General features: G+C 45.6%; 3 protein-coding genes across 7 annotated transcripts in view; 2 read left to right on the top strand and 1 right to left on the bottom strand.

Annotated features, from left to right (window-relative positions):
- Window positions 1–19,673, top strand: part of LOC6603378 (voltage-dependent calcium channel subunit alpha-2/delta-3) — a 40,680-nt gene extending 21,007 nt beyond the window's left edge. Inside the window, exons 3-16 of one of the 2 annotated variants that reach the window (XM_026988058.1) lie at window positions 2,670–2,780; window positions 13,807–14,283; window positions 14,343–14,624; window positions 14,698–15,405; window positions 15,471–15,684; window positions 15,758–15,963; window positions 16,040–16,269; window positions 16,817–16,849; window positions 17,044–17,148; window positions 17,214–17,475; window positions 17,551–18,039; window positions 18,102–18,257; window positions 18,319–18,475; window positions 18,549–19,673. In XM_026988058.1, the coding sequence (XP_026843859.1) occupies window positions 2,670–2,780; window positions 13,807–14,283; window positions 14,343–14,624; window positions 14,698–15,405; window positions 15,471–15,684; window positions 15,758–15,963; window positions 16,040–16,269; window positions 16,817–16,849; window positions 17,044–17,148; window positions 17,214–17,475; window positions 17,551–18,039; window positions 18,102–18,257; window positions 18,319–18,475; window positions 18,549–18,742 (3,624 nt within the window). In that variant the 3' untranslated portion in view covers window positions 18,743–19,673. The remainder of the gene's footprint in view (window positions 1–2,669; window positions 2,781–13,806; window positions 14,284–14,342; window positions 14,625–14,697; window positions 15,406–15,470; window positions 15,685–15,757; window positions 15,964–16,039; window positions 16,270–16,816; window positions 16,850–17,043; window positions 17,149–17,213; window positions 17,476–17,550; window positions 18,040–18,101; window positions 18,258–18,318; window positions 18,476–18,548) is intronic. The other variant, XM_026988059.1, reaches the window with a different exon arrangement.
- Window positions 3,764–7,413, bottom strand: LOC6603379 (phenoloxidase-activating factor 2). Of its 4 annotated transcripts, none has more exons than XM_002028329.2 (3): window positions 7,181–7,405; window positions 5,266–5,624; window positions 3,764–5,188 (listed from the first exon to the last, which is right to left on the bottom strand). In XM_002028329.2, exons 2-3 carry the CDS (start codon window positions 5,491–5,493, stop codon window positions 3,839–3,841), a joined length of 1,578 nt encoding a protein of 525 aa, XP_002028365.1. In that variant the 5' UTR covers window positions 5,494–5,624; window positions 7,181–7,405; the 3' UTR covers window positions 3,764–3,838. The 4 variants fall into 4 exon arrangements, 1 of the variants encoding a protein (XP_002028365.1); XR_003408691.1 differs by lacking the exons at window positions 3,764–5,188; window positions 5,266–5,624 and adding exons at window positions 6,123–6,740; window positions 6,910–7,114 and having other exon boundaries at window positions 7,181–7,411; XR_003408692.1 differs by lacking the exons at window positions 3,764–5,188; window positions 5,266–5,624 and adding exons at window positions 6,123–6,740; window positions 6,932–7,114 and having other exon boundaries at window positions 7,181–7,411.
- Window positions 8,443–8,794, top strand: LOC113565582. Its single transcript, XM_026988063.1, has one exon. It carries the CDS (start codon window positions 8,467–8,469, stop codon window positions 8,647–8,649), a length of 183 nt encoding a protein of 60 aa, XP_026843864.1. The 5' UTR covers window positions 8,443–8,466; the 3' UTR covers window positions 8,650–8,794.
- Window positions 19,674–20,120: the final 447 nt, after the last annotated feature.

Below are 20,120 nucleotides of genomic sequence, written 5' to 3'. Positions count from 1 at the left end.
CATTTTCGGGGAAAAACTTTATCGGAGCGTGTCTGTTGCAAGGGTTTGGCGGGGTGAGTGATGAAAATGGTTTCTCCAATCTAAAAGTTGTAAAGTGAAGTGAAAATGTTTTTCTTACTGAAGAAATATAATGCATATTAGTGGAGGTCATCTTTTAATCTTTTTAAACGCCTATGCGGCACATTACGAGAGAGCCCAACTCAAATCCAGCACGTACTTAGAAGTATAGAGATTAGCAATTGCCAATGTGTTGGGTTATTTCCAAATGTGAAACTTGGGACTTGTAATCTTCTAACTGTGGCATTTTGAAATCGATTTCCTGCAGTTTTGTACGTCATAATCAATTACGTTATCGTTTCGAATCACTTCCAATGACTTTTCAGTCAGGCAATCGAAATTCCTTACCCACAAGCAAGTAAACTGCCAAGCTCCGTTTTGCTAATATCCTGAGAAGTCGTGAGGAGGCTACTGTCTTGGCCCATTCGTGCCGCATTGGGCGGAAACGTCTGTAAGCCAAGTGCAGCAGCAGACATAATTTGGGCGTTTTAAATCCTCGTGTAGAATTTATAATGCTCAATGGATTACAACTTGGACAGGGACGGAGATTCCTAGAAGGAGAGCGAGTCAGGCTATCTCTTGTGAGAGTAATACTTTCTTTTTTCCAAACTTTCATGTGTGTGTCTGCGTGTGTGTGTGTGACATTTTCTTTAGCCAACTAATGAATGCCTCAAAGAGTTTTCTCCCTGCAGTTTTAGTTTTGCGGCCAGGCCCACACACAGAGCTACTCGTAAAAGGCAAATGGAACATGGGAGCATTTTGGCTCAAGCCACAAATATTTGCACGGTCTCTGGTGTGGGTAGTGGTGTGGTACACCCTCACAGACATACAGCTAAGGGAATACACAGGAAAAAACCTGAAACTCAATAAACGGCAGCTATAAGCACAATCTGAAGTCAAAGAAACAAATCACCATAATAGCACGGTTATAGGGGTTTTTTTTTTATTAATATTAATCCATAAAAAATACAATATTCAAGTAATGCCATCGATTTTCTTATCATATTCGCATCTGTTGAGTAGTAATTAACGGTAGCATAGCCTTCGTACTTTGTTTTTCAGTGTACTTCCCTTCCCGAGAAGCTTTGAAGGCGTCTCAGTTTCTCCACTGCTGCTTCTGCCTCTGCTGCTGCTTCTGCTGCTGGCACTGAATCAGTTAAGAAAAGTTTTCTAATTAATTCGCCGGAGACATGTACAGAGACACTCACACTCAGGCACTCTCTCGGGGATGCAGCGACGTTGATGGTTACAAATGCGATGGGCAAAAATATAATTTAACTGACAGTTTGTTTGATAAGTGACAATTTGAAATGGGCTTGCAAATGGGTCGATCTGAGAGGGTTTGTTCGTGTGTGTGTGTGTGTGTGTGTGTGTGTGAGTGTGTGTTGTGGGGCGTGGCCCCGCCTCAACTTAACTTCATTTCGGAATGGCTAATTTGTGGCAGTTAAATGCATAAAAAAGTCATAAAATGCATTTGCTCCCTCTGTCTAAGGTTATGCTACCCGTACTCATTTTTCGCTTGCCTGCCTCTTGCTTCCTCCGTCATTGTTCGATTATGATTATGGGAATTCTCAGAGCCAAAAGAAAAGAAAACTCATCAGAATTTTCCATTAAAACAAATGACAACACGTTCAATGGCAAAATCATTATAATGGAAGGGGGGCTCCCATCTTGTGTGGGTGTGCGCCTCAGTGTGAGTCAGTGTATGAGGATGGCAAAATCAAAGCAAAATGTTGGAGCCATTAACTTGTCCACTAAATGTGAGTCTCCGCTACCATCTCCAACTAGAATCTGTGCGTGTTTTTCTCTCTCTTTCTTTCACAGCTATAAGAAGTTGGCCAAGAAAAGGATGGAGTGCTTGTGGGTCCCGAGGGATAAATGCAATGGAATGTGAAATTTAATTAGACACATTTGGCAGAGTAGCAAGAGTCTGAGAAGACGAAAGGGAAAGAGTGAGAACGAGGAGAATGAAAAACATAGAAGATATAGACAGAAGTCCCAATAGTTGAACCAATCAAAGGCAGTGCTTCATAACCATCTAGCCTCTGAGGGCGATAGGCTATACCATGTTCATGCGAATGCTCGATTATATTATATAGGTACCTGCCATTTAATCAGTTTTCAATGAATATAATAGAATATAATAACTGAAACTGATTTAATTTAATTCAAACGTTAATGACAACAAATTTTTGGCCAATTATGACAGTCCTCGCCTCGTCGCATGTCTTTAAGCTGGCCCCACTCTTTTTAGCAAGTATCCTAATGGCCTGGAAAAGAGGAAGAGAGCCGCAAGCCCGGCCCGCAGCCAATGAAAATCTAATTAAATTAATAAGAAGCATTAAAATCAATTTAATATCAATTTAAGAGTTGCCTGCAGCCATAGAAACCGCTTCCATCCATTCGCGAAACCCTTGCCGAAGTACATCAGTGTTTTATGTTGTACAATAACCAAAGCGCCAAAGTTTTATAGCCCTTTAACCCTCTTTTTGTGTACTGAACCGAGGAGCATCGAGCACCGGTTTTATAGTTGATGACAGTAAAATGTACTGAGAATTGTGTACGCATCGTATTTGGAAATTATATTTGCTTTTCCGCTTGTCCATTTGCAGCGCTTCAAGGACAACGACATCGAGGTGAAGCGCAAGGACGGCATTATCCTACTGCGTGAACTGGCTGCCGAGGTGAAGAACTTTATGGACTTCAAGCGCAACGCTGTCATGGTAAGTGGATCCCCTGCCCCGATTCCGATGCCGATTCGGATTCTCTCTGCCGCTCTCCTTCTGATGTGCCTACAATTGACAAGTGGCTCAATCGCTGAATGCTCAGAGGGCAAGCAGCAGGGCACTCCCGAATTTAAGGAGGACACTAAAAAACACACAGCAAAACAATCACAAGGGGACGAGACAGGACAACGGGTCTGCCGCCTGCCCGTCTGCTCGTCTGCCCGGTGGGAGGAGGATGGGGACGCCGGCGTAAAGTGGAAAACAATAAATTGCCGTGGGGCAAGTCTCATTGCGGTGATGTTGAAGCTCGCGAATGGGGCCGCATGGGGACGCCAAGCCAACGGTGGAGAAAGGAGGCGAAGAAGAGGTCGGCGCCAAATTGAAATTAAAGTGCGCCCAGCCACAGCCACAAGCAGAAGTTTTTGATGGCACCCGCAGCTGCTGCCGTGCGTGCGCTGTTCCGCGTCCAAGTGCTGCTTCTGGCCAAGTACTCTCCTCGCCTCGTCTCGTCTCGTCTCTCCCCATCTTCATTCTCCTCTTCTCTCACTCCCCATCAATGCGGTGTTGTGGTCCTGGTCGCGGATACTGCTGCTTGCTGCTCACTCTCTTTGCGGCTTCCCAGTGTCCCCTGTCCCCTGTCTCTTGTCCTCTGTCCCTCTGTATCAATAGACCTCGTTTACCGTGGGAATATTTTGCAGCAGGCGGTGGGTTGATTGTGCGGAATCACCAAGGGATATGTGTGTATATTCGTAGCAGGATCGGGCACCATTAGGAAAAGGCTGCAAAGTAGGAGTAGGAAGAAACAAGATGAGCTTGAGGCTATTCTTCAGTCAAAGTAACGTGGCTGCTCGGTCTTCAGTGGACTTCCCCATAATCTCTCTAGGAAAGCTGCTTGACATCTGACCTCCCAATCAGTTTGTCTATCAGCTACAGAATGCAAATGGCACGCCTCGGCTTCGGTCAAAATAAACAATCACGAATGAGGGAAAAAATGTTTTTATTCACAAACCTCCCACTATATAGTTAACAATGCATCATTAAGTGTACAGACCGTTTTAGATGGGAATCATTGCTGGCTCTTTAGAGTTATTCGATAGGTTATTCATATCACAGTTTGAAGAAGAGCCAAAAGATGACCAGACGTCAGAAACGGTCACAAATGTACTACTTTTGGATACCCGACCACCTTCTAAAGTCCCGCTTGATCCTCTACCGCCGCTACCGCCACTACCTTTTGATTCAACACGACTAGTTGTGGCCGAACTAGAGATAGATCCGCCTCTACCGCCGATACTGCCGATTCCACCGATACCGCCGATAACGCCGCTACCTGTTGATTCAACACGACCAGCTGTGGCCGAACTAGAGATAGATCCGCCTCTATCGACTCTACCGCCGATACTGCCGATTCCACCGATACCGCCGGTTCCGCAGATAACGCCGCTACCTGTTGATTCAACACGACCAGCTGTGGCCGAACTAGAAATAGATCCTCCAGTACGTTCAAATACTACGGCTTTACCTTCAGAACCGGTGCCGAGTGAAACCGTAGAAGCGGTACCAAAATTACCGCTGGAAATCGATTTTTCCGCAATTTTCATATCAATCCATTCACGGAAGAGGGCGACATTTGTATAGACAGCCGGAATGTTCTCCACTCCACAGCCAACGCCCCAATTGACGATGCCAGCCTGTTCATAGCGGTTTTTATCGTTGGCCAGAGGACAGACCAATGCGGCTCCGCCATCGCCCTTACACGCGTCCTTGCCCCGTTCGCCGCCTGCGCAAATTAAGCTGGAGTCGATCGTAAAGTAGGGTCCCAGGACGGATCGTCTCAGTTGTTGTTGGCACAGTTCACGACCCACCACGGGCACCTCAACTTTCTTCAATATATTCATGTAGGAGTCGGATTCAAAGGTCTTCTTGCCCCAGCCGCTGACAAAGCATCTGCTGTGGTCGAAACTCCTGTCCGCTCTTGGCAGACACGCGGGACAGATGTGGATCTGTGTCCTTAGTTTCTTACTCAGGAAGAGCAGTGCCAGATTGCTCTCTCCAGTCGATGCTTTGAAGTCCGGATGGCTTTCGATGAGCCTAACATCGACATTCACATGCCGCTGCAATTCAGTCTCAATTTTAAAGTCCCATTCACCAGCCCTGACGAGAAGCTGTCCTGGTTGGAGATTCGCCACGACATGGGCGGCCGTAAGGACTACGTCTGATCCAATCAATGTTCCAGCACCCATATATGATTCATCCGACTTGAGTAGCAGAGCCACCACCCAGGGAAATTCACCCATCTGGGCCACATCTGCTGCCTCGGTCATAGTGTAGTGCAGTCCATTTTCGTTTCGGTGTCCACATTCGGTTGGAGCGGACACCTCTAAGTCGAGAATGGGGGTAGAAACCTGAAAGAGTCATCAAGTGATACCCTACAGAACGCCCCAGCCTCGGATCGATCAATAAAATGATTTTGTGGACTTACCTTATCTGTGATGGAGCAGCAGACCTCGGTGGTATCGCAGCCCTCATTGCCTGCCAGCAACGAACGATATGAGAACAGTGCACGTCCATCCCTGATGACTGATCCGTTGTCGCACAAAATTCGCGGCACACATTCTTTGTTCCGGGAGTTGCCACAGTTCTTTCCAAGAACTCCTGCTGCGGCCAATGCCAGGATAAATATCGGAACTAGAGCTTCGATTCGTGACATTGCTGGCGAAGATTTTCGAAACGCACTGATCCACTTGAGTCTTTTCTCCGGCTTTTATATAACTCAGAACTCATATTATGCTGATAAGACCTGTCGCTGTCGTCTAGGTACTCGAAACAGACCTTAAGAGACTTAATACAATTTTTGGAATTTAAGCAAATAAAATTAATAATGTTCAAAAGATCAGCAAAATTTAATGCTAATTAGTACTCTCACTAAGGAATTGTCCTTGGACTCATCTATCTCAGTGTCTGATGAATGGATGATGTGAATAGGCCATCTATTCGAATTCGACCACTTCTAGTTGAATTTTGAAATCATTTCTCTTACATCTATAAGAAATGTGGTTTCTGTTTTCGTCATTACAGATTTTAATTTGCCCTTTTGGTTTATTTTGGCAGCGTTTGCCACTGCTCTCGACCCACTGTCTGGGCCTATAAATGCCAATGGCTCTTCACTCAAGCGATTTTCTGTTTTTTTTGGCGCAGCATTTTGATTGATTGTTCTGGCAAAGTGTCTCCTTAGCTCCATTTCCCTCTCTCCCTAACATCATTCATCTGGCGGAAAGTTTTCCTCTCTCTCGCGAATGGTAAATTATTTCGTATGCCCCACTGCATCAATATCTCGCATTAATTTAATTCCATTTAATTTAATTATGAAATTATTTACAACTTGAGGGAGAGAATCGAGCAAACAACACGTACAGTCATCATTAATAAGGCCCAGCATAACAATTAAATGTTATAATCAACGCATGAGGGCAGATTTAATGCGAGGCCTGGCTCTGGTCCTGGTCTGATCCCGGTCCCGGTCCTAGCCGTGTTGCCAAGTGCGTGGATATACATAAATAATTTTTTATGATTTCCGCAAAATATCGATTAAATTGGTTTTGTATGCGTATTTTTTGTGGGTTTCGTTTCGTTTGGTTTGTTTGTTTTTGCAAACGGTTTCTTGCGGACAACACGCTCACACATACCATACGAGAATAGTACAGAGCATACGCAGATGCTGTCCCTTGGGCTCACTGCTGCTGCTGCTGCTGCTGCTGTCCTTCCTCTCCTCCCATCTGGTGGCCGGAAGTTTTTGGCCCTGACGCAAAACGCATACGAAGCACCATTAATTAAAAATCAACCCACATGAACAGCAACGGCAACAGCAACGGCAAAAGCAACAACTACAACAACAGCCACAGACGCGGCAACATCAAAAACAGCCAACAACAAAATCAGCGACTGGCCAGACAACTCCTGTTGGTAGAAGGCAGAAAAAAATAAAGAAAAAAGCATACCCAAAAGAGCCAAGCCGGAAAGTGAGCAACGACCATTCTGGCCTGGCTTTTGTTGTTTGGCCAAATATAAGATTGACCGGGAAATGTTTGAAACATTTATGAAATGGCTAACACAGACGGACACACACCTTTTGGCCACCTTGCCCTCACCTACACGCAGACGGACAGCAGAGCACGTCTCCGGTGGGTCATCGCTGAGCCAGAAACTTGAACCTCAGGGCGAGGGAAAACGAGATAAAAGCAAATCCCATGCGAAGAAGCTCCCTTACAGGGGGGTCCACTCTCCATTTTGACTGCGTCGGCTTACGTTTTCCCGCATACTCGTACTCAATTCTAGAGTCGTTAGAGGTCAGGTAGAGAATAAATAAATAGAGAATATCGTATGGTGTGTATCCTTACCGAGGATGGTACTCGTACGTAGATGAACAATTTCTGAGAAAATTGCACCGCAGAGCAGAACAAAGCACTACCGAATTATCTGATGAAAAGTGATCATGTACGTGAAATCGTTTTCACAACGGCTTCCACAGAATTTTTGATCGCCACAAGGAGAAGCGGCATCACCCTGCCCCGGTAGAGCTCAGCTCAAAAAAATATCTCCTAGTCCCCAGTCATTCCTAGTACAGAAATGGAACTGAAATAGACAGGGCCTGATCGTGGTATTTGTATAGATAGGGAAATCAGTTCCACAGAATATTAAAACCGGTAGGGAACCAGCGTGCCGAAGCTTATATACCCTTTCAGTTTTCCAATCAGAAACAGTATGTATTTTCTTAGAGGGATGTATTCAAGCTTTCGTTGAGATGCATTAAAGACTGAGTTCGAATATAAGCAGACGGACATTGCTATATCTATACATACATACCTGTTCATGCCAAAGGTATACCCTTTGGTCAGAGTATTTTACCTCTTTAAAGGTAAGGTATAGTAAAAGCGTACGTTGGACTGAAATGTACTGGCCCTACTATTACCCACCTTTCGACAGCTATTTGAGTAATTTTTGCTCCAGGAGACCAGAGCGGATTACGTTATCTCTACCATATAAACCCGATCCGATAGAATGAACTTTTCGTACTCAAGGCACACAATTCCCAGAATGACGTAAAGAATTTCCCATATGCTTCTGCGCACAAAATAAATATGTCGAACACCTTAGTGGGATCTGCCCACCTTATAAAAATAATGTAAGAAAGATACAGGTTTCTTGCACGCTTAGCAATAAGTGGATTGACAGGCCAGTGGCGCCGCTCAGAAGGGGCTTAGAGAGAAGTTCTCAGCTTTGGTGTATTATCGGTCCTCTGTTGTGCTGGTTGTACACAGATAAGCAATAATATTTCTTGATAATTTATATGCTATTAAGACAAAAAGTAATAAAGAAGAAAGCCAGTCAGTCATAATTTTAATCTGGAAATTCCTCCTCTGAGTGTTGGGAGCCGAGCTGTTAAGCCGAGCGATTAATGCAATACTTTGACCTGTTTTTCCGCCTGTCAGTTGATCAATTGATCAGTTGAGTACATACATATGCATAAGTCGCTTATCTGCGTAGTACATGAAGTATTCTTAGGCTCGGGCTTGACTGTGGGATTCTCCCGATTCGATTAAGTTCACATATAATCTCGTTCATTAGTCACCTGAGCGACCAGTTGTGTTTTGCCTATTGAGACGAACAGTGCTACAGCCTGAAAATGGATTCAAAGACCTTCGTATTGCTTTTGCTGGTGGCCTGTTTGTGTGTGGCCTGCTGTGTGGCAGCGCCGCAGGGATGCAACGGAGGACTATATGCCAGGAACGGCAATATCGTCATTGATCTGCACAATTTGAATGGCCTCTTCGACTGCGTCGAGAGGCAGCATCAAAGAAGAGGATAATAGCCATTTCCTAATCGCAGTCCTGACCTAATATAATTTGTGTTGTGTCCAGTACGTCTATGTGAAACCTATATTTAAATTCCTAGCAATAAATGAAGTGTGCAATAAAAATCTATATTTACAATAAATATTATTATGTACATGTGAGGTGTTCAAAAAACAAAATCATCTTTGCCGGCTTATAGTTTTGAAGTCACTTATAAAATGTATCTTGAGAACGTTATCACATTCAATTCATTCAACTGGAGCTGGTGTGGCTCTATAACACTGCCTTACCCGCCTATCCCGCCTGTTGCCGGCAATTTGCGCTCATGTCGAACATGAAAAATAATGAAAACCAACTCGTGCGCGACCAGGCAAGCACCTGATGGCCCCTGCACCTTGTGCCCCTTGGCTCTGTTCTTTCTGTTCTGTTCTGTTCTGCTCTGGCCAGGCCAGGACAGAGCAGGGCTGCCCTGTTCTGCTTTAACATTGCCACTCGCATTCACCTCCATCAACGTCATACCCATGCTTCGTATTCATTTTGCTCTCTATAGGATGCCGGTTCCCGCCTTTCATCGCCCTCGTATCATTCGCTTGGGCACCTGCCGTTGCCTTTTGTTTGGTGCGGCATTAAAATGCTAATTGCCTGTAAACATAAAGGTAGCTGCAGATGCCACACGCATATCATTTTGCCCGGCCTCTGCTCCAGTACCTGTCCGACACGAGCTCGACTTTCTGTTCGTGTTCACGTGACGTATGCGTAATAATTTGTGCACTCCCTCTCGGTCGCGCTCGCTGATGTTGCAACGTGTAGCAAATGCCTGCACTAATTCGATTTCTATCAACGCCTGTCAATGCTGTTTTAACTCAGTTGTTGCCCCGTGCAACCGGCAACCGGCAACGGGCAACCTGCAACCTACAACCTGCACTCTGTCTCTCTCTCTCTCCAGCTTTTACATTCTCCACTGTCTGCCCTCTACTCCCGTCTGAGTCCACTCTCACTAATAGCTGTGTCCTGTGCCCCGTGTCCTGTTGCTGACAGCATTTATTTGCGTTCGGTTTCGAGTTAAAATTGACTTTAAAATTGCATTTAATGGCAAAAAAGAAAAACGTCTGTGCCCCCCTCCAACCTCTGCTGTCACACAGTTTCCCCTCTTCCGTCATTCTCTGTCTATGTCTCTGCTTTGGTCCTTTTCCTTTTCGTCCTGCCCACTCACAACCACCCAACGACCCAACCACCCAAGCAGCCTTCCTGTTCACTGTTGACTTCTTTGCTATAATGCCACTTGCACTTTGACGTTGACATTGTGCAAGGGAGAGGGCAACGGCAGTTAGGCAGAGAGAGAGAGAGAGAGAGAGTAGATGGATGCATAGATAGATACATAGCCAGATAGATAGATACTTCTTGATAGATGTAGGAAAAAAGTAGGTGTGCGTGTGTGTGTATCGGGCGTACCGAAAAGCTCTGCGAGTCTCTTAAATAGAAACATGCAACAACGTGGCAAGCAAATGTCTTCACACTAAAAGCATTTGCCTTGCCCTGTCCTTCCAGAAAGGAGCGAGGAAAAATACGGAGATCGCGAAGATGGCAGCTCCAAATGGTGACATTTGTGCAGCGTTGCAATCGCAACTGCTTTGGGTTGGGTCGCGTCAGTGGATTTCGTAGCGAATAAAGTCCCTCTGGATGGTATGTTAACTCGCATAAGACTAGGACCTTCGAGGCATACATTTATTGCACGATAATAATAATATGATGGAAGTATAATCAGCTGAGTTTTCCTATTCTTCGGCGTACAATCTGCTTCCCTATAGATTTCGCTTGGCTAACATTAAACAGCAAAAACTATTCTAGACTCGTGGAAATAAGATTTATATGGAGGCTTGTGGCTTCCACCGCACCATCCAAGCTTAGAAAAACAATCTTAGGTGTCCAGGGGATTGCAAAATCTTTTCCACAGAACTAAAAAGCCAAAGAGTAAGTAGGTACCAGCCACAAGGAAGAGTTGAGTTCCGCTTTGGCTTAGGTAAAAAGGTGTTAATAATCCTTAAAGTAAACCGCATCAAATGCGGGTGCAAATGTGTCGCTGCAGCTCGGTCTGTCACACTTGGTGCTAAAAATACCCAGCAGACCCCAGCAGAAAAGAACGGGCCAGACCCCAAGCAGGGCGCACCGGGACAGGTGCTGCCACTTGATGTCAGTCCCTGTCCCTCAGAATCGGATGCTTCACTAGGATACTGTTGTAAGGGGTCGCAGTTCACTGGGTCTAAGGTCTAAGGAGGTGAAATATCTCAACACAGAAATCCATTCTTTGGGGGCAGGGAGTGCCACCGTTAAAGCGTCAAATACTTAGCTAAAGAGATATTAAAACGTAATATAAATTTCTCCTTTGGCTACAAAACTTATTGCCTCAACATTTGGCACGTCCATTCAGACGGCAAATATATTGAACAGACAAAAAAACGGAAAGAGCCGAAAAGAAAAGTCTCAGCCAGACGGAAATCGTTGCTTAAACACACATCTTGCATTACCCCGAAGCAGAGAAATAACAGAGGGTGGAAAATCACTCGGCTGGCTTTGGCTCTGGCCATGGCTCTTTTCACTTGGCAAATGGTCAATGTGAGTTCGTTTTCCTCAACATTTTTTCTCACATCATCCTTTGGGGCTGTTGCTCCAGCCAACGCCCAGAGTCCCCACGCTCCTGTTCCTGCTCCAGCTCCTCCTTCTTCATATGTCTTGCAAACAAATTGCGTGCAAGTAGCTGCATTTTGCTAATTCCGGCAGAGCCCAGACACTGTACCGCTGACATTTGAGCAGGTCGTCCCAGTCTGAGCCCTAGCCCCAGTCTCAGTCCCAGTCCCAGTCCCTGTCGCTGCCATCGTTGTCGTTGTCATTGTTGGCTTTTGAATGTTAAGATGTCGACAGCTGCACAGACGAACGAACGGGCGAAGAAGCCAGCTGGTGTCAAATGAGAATTGTGTGCGAAAGGGCATTGCTCACGGTCTCTGGTCCCATTCCCATTCGACGCCCATTCGACGCCCATTCCCCGCCTATCACCATCCATTCACGCAACCCTTTCTGTGCCGGAGACACTTTTTTGTTGCCTCCCTTCTCCGGGTTTCTCTTCTGTTAGGCTGCCCCGACCTTTGTCTGGACTTGGAGTCCATAAGTGCATAATATTGTAAAAAACAGTACAACAAATATATCATAATACTCGTACAAGACCATGTTTTGCTTGCTTCTCTGTTCCGTTGTGTTTCCTTCGATCTTCGTTCTTTTCGATGTTATGTACGGAATACAGAATGTTAGACAAAACGACTACAAATGTTGGAATACTTACTTATGGGGATATAGAACCTTGCAAACAGAAATGTATCTATGAATTTTTTCTGCCAATCATGAGTGCTTGGATTGCAGAACTCTTGGATGGGGAAGCGGGGATTAAGTATTGTGTATGTATGTATACCTGAAGCAGAGTAGTTGCGGCTTAGTTTTCAACTTCCTGCTGCAACTAAAACGCCCAACTTGAGTAACTACTCTGTAACAGCTTCACCTACCTTTTGCTGGCTTTTCACCATGACAACGCAGCTCCTTCCTTTGCAGGGAAGATACCAAGGATACCCAAAGAGCAACTTCTATCGCAGTACTTCGCTACCCCCCCTTATCCATCTTAAACAAGTGCAACTCCCACACAGTCCCGCTCTCAGGGCTCTCTCTATTCTATTGACTCACTTTTGGCAGTGTTTATTATTTAATGCCTTAACTAGCTTGCTACTCAACACCTTTTGGCCAAACTTTAAGTCTCCTTAACTAATTTGAACGCTCGAAAAATGTGCAAATAACTTTGGGAGTCGGGAGTCGAGAGTCGACAGCTGAGGGCTGAGTGGAGCTCACCTAAAAAAAGTTTTCAATGCAACAACTTTCTTTCCCCGGAGTTGGAGTTGGAGATGGAGTCGGAGTCGGAGGTCTGCCTCTTAGCCATCCTCCAGTCTGTGGCCATTTGTCTAAGCCGCTGACACATTCCCGTGGTGCCAGCGTTTGGCCAACGGCAGCCAATTTACATTGAAATCTTCTTCAGACTCCGCCTGGACTGGGTCTATTCTATACCCGTGAGCTTCAAGCTTAAGCATTTTTATTTTACTTCTTATGTCTTTGCTTTTGCTTTTCCTTTTTTTTTTAGTTTTGCCTTTGCCATTGTGCAAAAGTAGTTGAACTATTTCAATGCACCCACATGCAGCTCGGCAGCATGGCAGCCTGACTCTAGTCTGCAGCATCTTCAGGTGCAGTGAGGAAAGAGCGAGTCGCACATCCCCAGTGTCTATGACTGCAGGTGTTTGTCCTCGTTTGGAGCCAGGAGTCTGCCCCGGCAGCCCAGCCCAAGCCCCAGCCCCAGTCCGCCTTTGAGTCTAATTTCGCTGCAGCTAAAGTTCTTGTTTGTGTCTTATAAACGAGCCTACAGTGGGCCCAAAGTTAAAGTTGCGAGCATTTCGAGAACAAGCCAAATCAGTGGGAGAAGATTAAGAGCCTCTGTTGGGGACCTTTATGTTTTTAACTCAAAATTCTATTATATTCTATTTGGAAATATCTGCAAAAATACTGGATAATAACAACCGTAAATTGAACACACAATCACGAAATTCATGTTTAAATTTATATTCGAAACCATTTTTCTGAGCACTAGCAAAACTTTCCTAATGGAAGTCGGACAATAATCACGGACATGCCTGTAGAATTATATTTTTACGCCTGAAAGTATGCCCCACTGGCTCAGTATCTGAAATCTCTATTGCTCCAACGAAAATACTGAAAGATCTTCTGGGCTGGGCTGGGCTGGTTGGACACTGTGCATTCTCGATATTCCCCTGCTGATTTCTCAGTACTTTGAATTACACTCCACCCAACCCACCAACACACACTCAAACTCACGCTAACACACACTCGCAACTAAAAGTTGGTTAAAAGAAAGCAAAAACGAAGTAAAGCAAACTCTTCTCCGCTTTGTGCAATTTAAGACTTGAGCAAGAGAATAAATTGCATAAAGCGGGAAAACTTGCCCAACTTTCCCGCCTGCAAGGCCCCTCCGGAATGTAAAGGAGAAATATTTATACAGATTGATGGGAGCGAGAGCAAGTAATGCCAACAACATCGTTTCGTTTCGTTTCCTTTCCTATTCTCAGCGCCTGATGGACTCGGCCGAGCAGGCGGCCCTCTCCGAGATGGACGGCCAGGGCCAGGCAGAGGGGCCCCTGGGGGGACAGCAGCAACACTACGATGCGAGGCGTATCAACGAGTATAATGCCGATGGCAAGCTGGCGGACGGAGCCCGTCATATGGATATACGGTTCATGCGACGCTTCGAACGCCTCCCGGTCAATCTCAGTCTAAGCTCGATTCTGGTGCCGCACGGCGTCGATCTGGATGAGGCGGACGTGAAGTCGGCACTGCAGTGGAGCGCCCATTTGGACCCACTGTTCCAGAACAACTTAGAGCAAGATCCGGCATTGTCATGGCAATACTTTGGCTCATCCTCGGGCTTCCTGCGTCGCTTCCCGGGGACGGCCTGGCCCCCCGAGGGTTCCAAGGGCAGCAAGCTCATCCACGACTTTCGCACCCATAACTGGTTCGTCCAGGCCGCCTCCTCGCCCAAGGATATTGTGAGTAGCCTCTATCCAACGAAGCCATGACTGAATGCCTAATATTCCCTGCCTCTTAGATGATTCTATTGGACGCCTCGTCTAGCATGTCGGAGAAGTCCTTTGATCTTGGCATGGCCACGGCCTTCAACATTCTGGATACCCTCGGAGAAGATGACTTTGTCAACCTGATCACATTTTCGGAGGTTGTAAAGGCACCCGTGCCATGCTTCAAGGATCGCATGGTTCGTGCCACACCGGACAACATCCAGGAGATAAAGTCCGCCGTGAAGGCCATCAAGCTGCAGGACACGGCCAACTTTACAGCTGGCCTGGAGTATGCCTTCAGTCTGCTGCACAAGGTAACCAATCTTCCCCTCTCTGTGTGATGTTCTAGGAAGCCGCTAAACCGCTAATCCGCTAACCATCCCTTAGTACAATCAATCCGGCTCGGGGAGTCAGTGCAACCAGGCCATAATGCTGATCACGGAGAGCACCTCGGAGTCGCACAAGGACATCATCAAGCAGTACAACTGGCCGCATATGCCGGTGAGAATCTTCACCTATCTGATTGGCAGCGACTCGAGCAGCCGGAGCAACCTGCACGACATGGCCTGCTCCAACAAGGGCTTCTTCGTCCAGATCAATGATTACGAGGAGGCGCGTCGCAAAGTAATCGACTACGCCTTGGTGATGGCGCGGCCGATGATCATGTATCAGGCGGATCATCCGGTGCACTGGAGTCCCGTGTTTGTGGCCGGCAAGTCTGGCGGCCTGGGCCGGGACTCGGAGTACCAGCGACGCCTGGTTACGACAGTTTCAACTCCGGTCTTCGATAGACGAAACCATTCGGTGCGCGTTGCCAATCTGCTGGGCGTGGTGGGCACCGATGTGCCCATCGAAGAGATACGCAAGGTCATACCCCAACACAAGCTGGGACCGAATGGGTATTCGTTTATCGTCGATAATAATGGGCGCGTGCTCTACCACCCCGATCTGCGCCCGCTGGGCGATGGCAATCAGTATATCGATCAACTCAAGCCCAAATACGCCTCCGTTGACATCACGGAGTTGGAACTGCCGGAAACGGAAATCGGCAACGATCATGAGCTAGTGGAAATGAACAAGAATCTGCTCAATGAGGTGTGTTAATGGGATCTCTTACCAAGGATCAGGCTATATCTTAGACATATTTGCACATCTTTCAGATGCGCAGTGACATGATTCGACCCAAAGAGGGCGAAACAGAGTTCACCATCCTCAACCATTACGATGAGGTCAAGCGGGTCTCCACTCGAACGCACCGCTACTTTTACGGTCCCATCGAGGACACACCCTTCACGCTGGCTATTGTGCTCCCGGAGAAATACGGTAGCCACGAGTTAGTCTCCCAGCAGGAGATCCGGCATTCGCGTAACAATGGTGAGATGACCTTTGCAATACGCGTACTAATGTCATCGACTAACGCATGGCGCTTTTTCAATCCCTCCTTCAGTTACCGAATACTTTAAGGGAGACAACTGGCGCGTACATCCTGAATGGGTGTACTGCGAGTACAATAGCGTCAGCGATCTGGAGAAGGAGCGCGAGAGTTCCGGCGAGTACTCGTCGCGCGATCAAGAGCCCAGCTTTGGGTCGCCAGAGGAGCAGGTATTGCATTTTCTGGCTCGCGCTGGACGCCCTGGTTGGAAGTGGATGTCGGTAAGCAATCGAACATGAGCCAGTGTGGGGTTATCTGCTCTGGGCATTCCACTAATCTTTGATTTCCTTTCCTCAGGTTCGACCAAAGTCGCCGCAGCCACATCACAACATGCACAGTGGCTCCAACGGCAATTCGCCCGGATCGAGCCACTTTGGGTCGCAGCATCTGAATGCCCAGGGTTCTCGCAAGGCAGAGCCGTACTTTTGCGATCGAACCCTCATCCAGAGCTTGGTTCGTGACGCCATGGTCACCGATGGTCTCGACAGGAATACAACAAGCCCCTCCAACGGCAAGGAGGACAAGCAGTAAGTTCTAAATAAGTTTCTTATATTATTTTTTTGAATTTTAATTTTGTTCTTGGTATGGATTCAGTTGAAGGCACTTTCATGGGGCATGAACTAAAGTCTCTTGAATAAATACTTATTAATTTGTTTATAATTTAGTAAAACTTTTGAGTAGTCTTAAATTTGATTGTTTAAATATTGATTTATTATTTAAAGTTTGAATTTTAAGTATCGCAAAAAGTTTTTATAGTTTGTCGAAATTTTTAAGTTTTTTTATTTATTCAAATTCAATATTTTATTCATTTTTCAAAATCGGTTTTATTTAAAAATTTCACTAAAGCACAAAAACCATTTTCTCTCTGCATATATTTTCCCCACTCTATTTTCTTTGATGGCAAACAACTTTCCGTTCTTTTGCTGTATTAATGCACTCCACTCCTCCCTACACACTATACGAATAACCATAATGAAATATTCTTTCGCCCACTGCAAATAATTTATGTACAATAATTTATTTTACAAATGCAATTTTAAATGCACAAATTTTATATATGATCATTCTCTATAGTCCCATCGCCACCTTGATGGCTATACTCAAGAGGTAAATGGAAGAGTAATTTCTATCGAGTTCGAGTAGTGTTTGAACAATGCAATCGCTTTTGAGGACCAGCCACACGGAGAAGGCTTGAACACTATCCCCTAGAAATTGTGATCCGAGAACTTTTACGCTGCAATAAGACACTAAAACTATATCGATTCGAGGAAACTAAATTGCATCCCTTTCTCTTCCCATAGGCAGGGCTATTCGAAGTTTGTGGTGGCCACCTCCTTTGTGGCCACGCGATCGGGTCTCCTGCGCTGGATTGATCACATAAAGAGGCCCGAGGACACCCCAGAACCGTAAGATAACAAATGCTCTACTTTGAATTTGATTTTCTCCAAGATTCTCTGATTTTCTCGCACAGACACTTCAGCGAGGACAACGTGAGGGCCATGGACACATCCTGGTATAAGCGGGCCATAGATCAGCACGCCGTGGAACCCGATAGCTTCGTATACAGTGTACCCTTTGGCTCTGGCTATGCCATCAAGTCGAACGCCACTCTGGTCACTGCCTCCCACGCCATATTCGTCGAGCACCGCGGCCACAAGGCCCCAGCCGGGGTTGTGGGCTTGCAATTCCAGCACGATTCATTGGCCAAGCACTTTATAAATATCACCTCCACTGTGAGTAAAAAAAAAACAATGGGTAATGGGTTGGCTATTCTAGAACCGTACTGATGAAAATTCGTTCCATTTCAGTGCACTGCAGCGGGCGCATCGGGCTGCAAGAGAACCTGCGCCTCGGACAATCTGGATTGCTACGTGCTGGACAACAGCGGATTCGTGATCATCTCCGAGGAGATGGAGCACACGGGCAAGTTCTTCGGCCAGATCGATGGCACCATTATGGACTCGCTTGTGCAGGACCGCATCTATAAGCGAGTGACCGTCAACGACTTTCAGGGCGTGTGCTCCGATGCAGACAATCCCTATACGGCTGCTGGTGGCATTCTGAAACCAAATCGCTTGGGCTCTTGGTTCTTTAACCATCTGGTGGCCCTGAGTGCCACCTGGCTCTCCTTTATGCCGGCAACGCTGCGTGCCTGGCCGCAGGATGACTACACCTACGACAACGAGGATGTTGTCTTTGTGGAGAACAATTATTCTGATGAATATGATAATTTTGACAATGATTATGGCTTGCCAGTGGATCAAGAAATGGATGAGTTCTTCACCACGGCAGATGTGGTAAGATTACGGTCTATTAAGGCTCTGAAATATATGTCATGTGCCATCTATTTCGCTTCTAGGAGTACACAACGCCACCTCCCAAGGTGCACAAACCACATGCCGGTCCACGCTTTGCTCCGGATCCACAGAACGCGAGGAGGTGCGATCTGCGCACGGATCTGTATATGCTGCAGCCGGAGCGACTAACGCAGGGCGGCCAAAACAATCCACTCAAGGTAGGTGGCCTTCAGAGAACCCAGAGGTACCTCCAAGTCTAAGCTTAAATATCTGTTCCAGGGCAAGCTTACCAATTGCCACGTCTCTGGCTGCGAGCGCCCGTTCAGCGTCCAGAAGATCCCGCACAGCAACCTCATCCTGCTGGTAGTGGACACTCTGTGTCCGTGCGGCTCCAAGCAGCTGGACATCGAGCCCTTGGAGGAGTCCGGCGTTGTGGGTGAGTATTCGGCGGACTTATCATATAGCTCACTAGAAGCTGTGGTTGACTCCCATTTCTGGTGGCTTATTAGGAGCTTGCAGCACGAGACGCCAGACCCAGGAGCAGGAGTCGCGCCGCCGGCCCAGGAAGTGCATCAACTATCATCCCGAGGAGATCGAGATACAGCAATGTGGGCGTGGCAGCAACCTCAGTCACATGTCCATCTCGGTAGTCGTGGCCCACATTCTGATGGTGGCGGTGACCTTTGTGCTGTCCAACGCGTGATATGAGTACTAAACGGGCACGAGGACGAGGACCTGCAGCAGTCGTGAGGATTAATTTTTTCCCTTTTTCATCTTTAAACCACACGGTTGGGATGGAGAGGAAAACGGATATGAGTTTGTTGATTTGAAGGCGCCCTTTGCATGGCCAAAACGAGAAAGAAATTAATATATTTATTTAGTAATACGCAACGCAGAAGCAAACCTCGTTATACACGAGTAATACTAACGAGTTTATACCCATATGTTTGTAGACAATAATTTGCACGACAGGAGGAGGTTTTCCGTGCACAATTAGACAAATCGTTAGCTAAACCTCAATTCTGTATGTGTCCGTGTCTGTGCAATAAGCGGAACGGAAAAATAGTAATCAGAGTATCACATTATTTAGTCAAGGATAAATACTTTCTACAGCGAGCTTTGTTGCCCCCTTTTTTTAACCAATAATTTCCCTAGGTACGAGCAAAACAAATCCGAATAATTACGGGCACTCACTGAATTAAACATATGATGCGGTTTGTGTAAATAGTATGAGAAAGTATTCAATATGAGCAAATTCCTACCGAAAAATATTCCATTCAAGAACAAGTTTTTTCCTTTTGTCAGTCTTACAACTCTAAGAGATATATGGAGTTAATTTTGCACTCAACTGCGAACGCACAAGATATCAAGTATTATGTACGAGTATTTTACAAGAAATAAAAATAAAAAGGAGAACTCACTGAACAAACGGAAGACTTGAAAAACCAGACAGCAATGTATAAACAAAAGCACAGCAGAACCCAACAAATAAAACCAAAACAAAGTTGTAGACAGTACAGTACAGTTCATATCGCAATAATATGTACATGTGTATGTATGTATTTACGAGTATATATGTATGTATGGGTGACAGCCACTTTTGAACAGCAATAAAACAAAAAAATGAGAAAAGTACGAGTATATATAAATATATATATATATATATATTAAATAATTTATAAAACAAATATTCAATTAGTTTTGCAGCGAACGAAACGAAACAAAACGAAACGAAACCCAAAAACCAAACGAAAAATAATCATTTATTTTATATACACTTTTATACAAACATAATTTCTTATAAAAACAACAAAAAATGGAGACGAGGCAAAGGAAAGCTAACGAAAAAAATTGATCTAATAAAAATGTATGGTTTAGTTTCAAAATTGTATAAATGAAATGTGCATGACCTTTGATTTCGTGTTATTTCTGTTCTTTTAATATAAAGAAGTTTACATATCGATCACGATTTGGCCAATAATAAAAAAACCACACTTTTCTTTACTACGGAACAAATAAACCAAGTAAAATCAAACTATTTGAAGTATAAAGATAGATCACATCACTCAAAACACTTGCAT

Source organism: Drosophila persimilis, unplaced genomic scaffold (genome assembly GCF_003286085.1).
Source record: "Drosophila persimilis strain 14011-0111.01,24,50 unplaced genomic scaffold, DperRS2 tig00000124-arrow-pilon, whole genome shotgun sequence".
NCBI classification, from domain to species: Eukaryota; Metazoa; Arthropoda; class Insecta; order Diptera; family Drosophilidae; genus Drosophila; species Drosophila persimilis.
The sequence above is the reverse complement of the archived record's forward strand: the minus strand, read 5'-3'. Positions and strand labels throughout refer to the sequence as shown.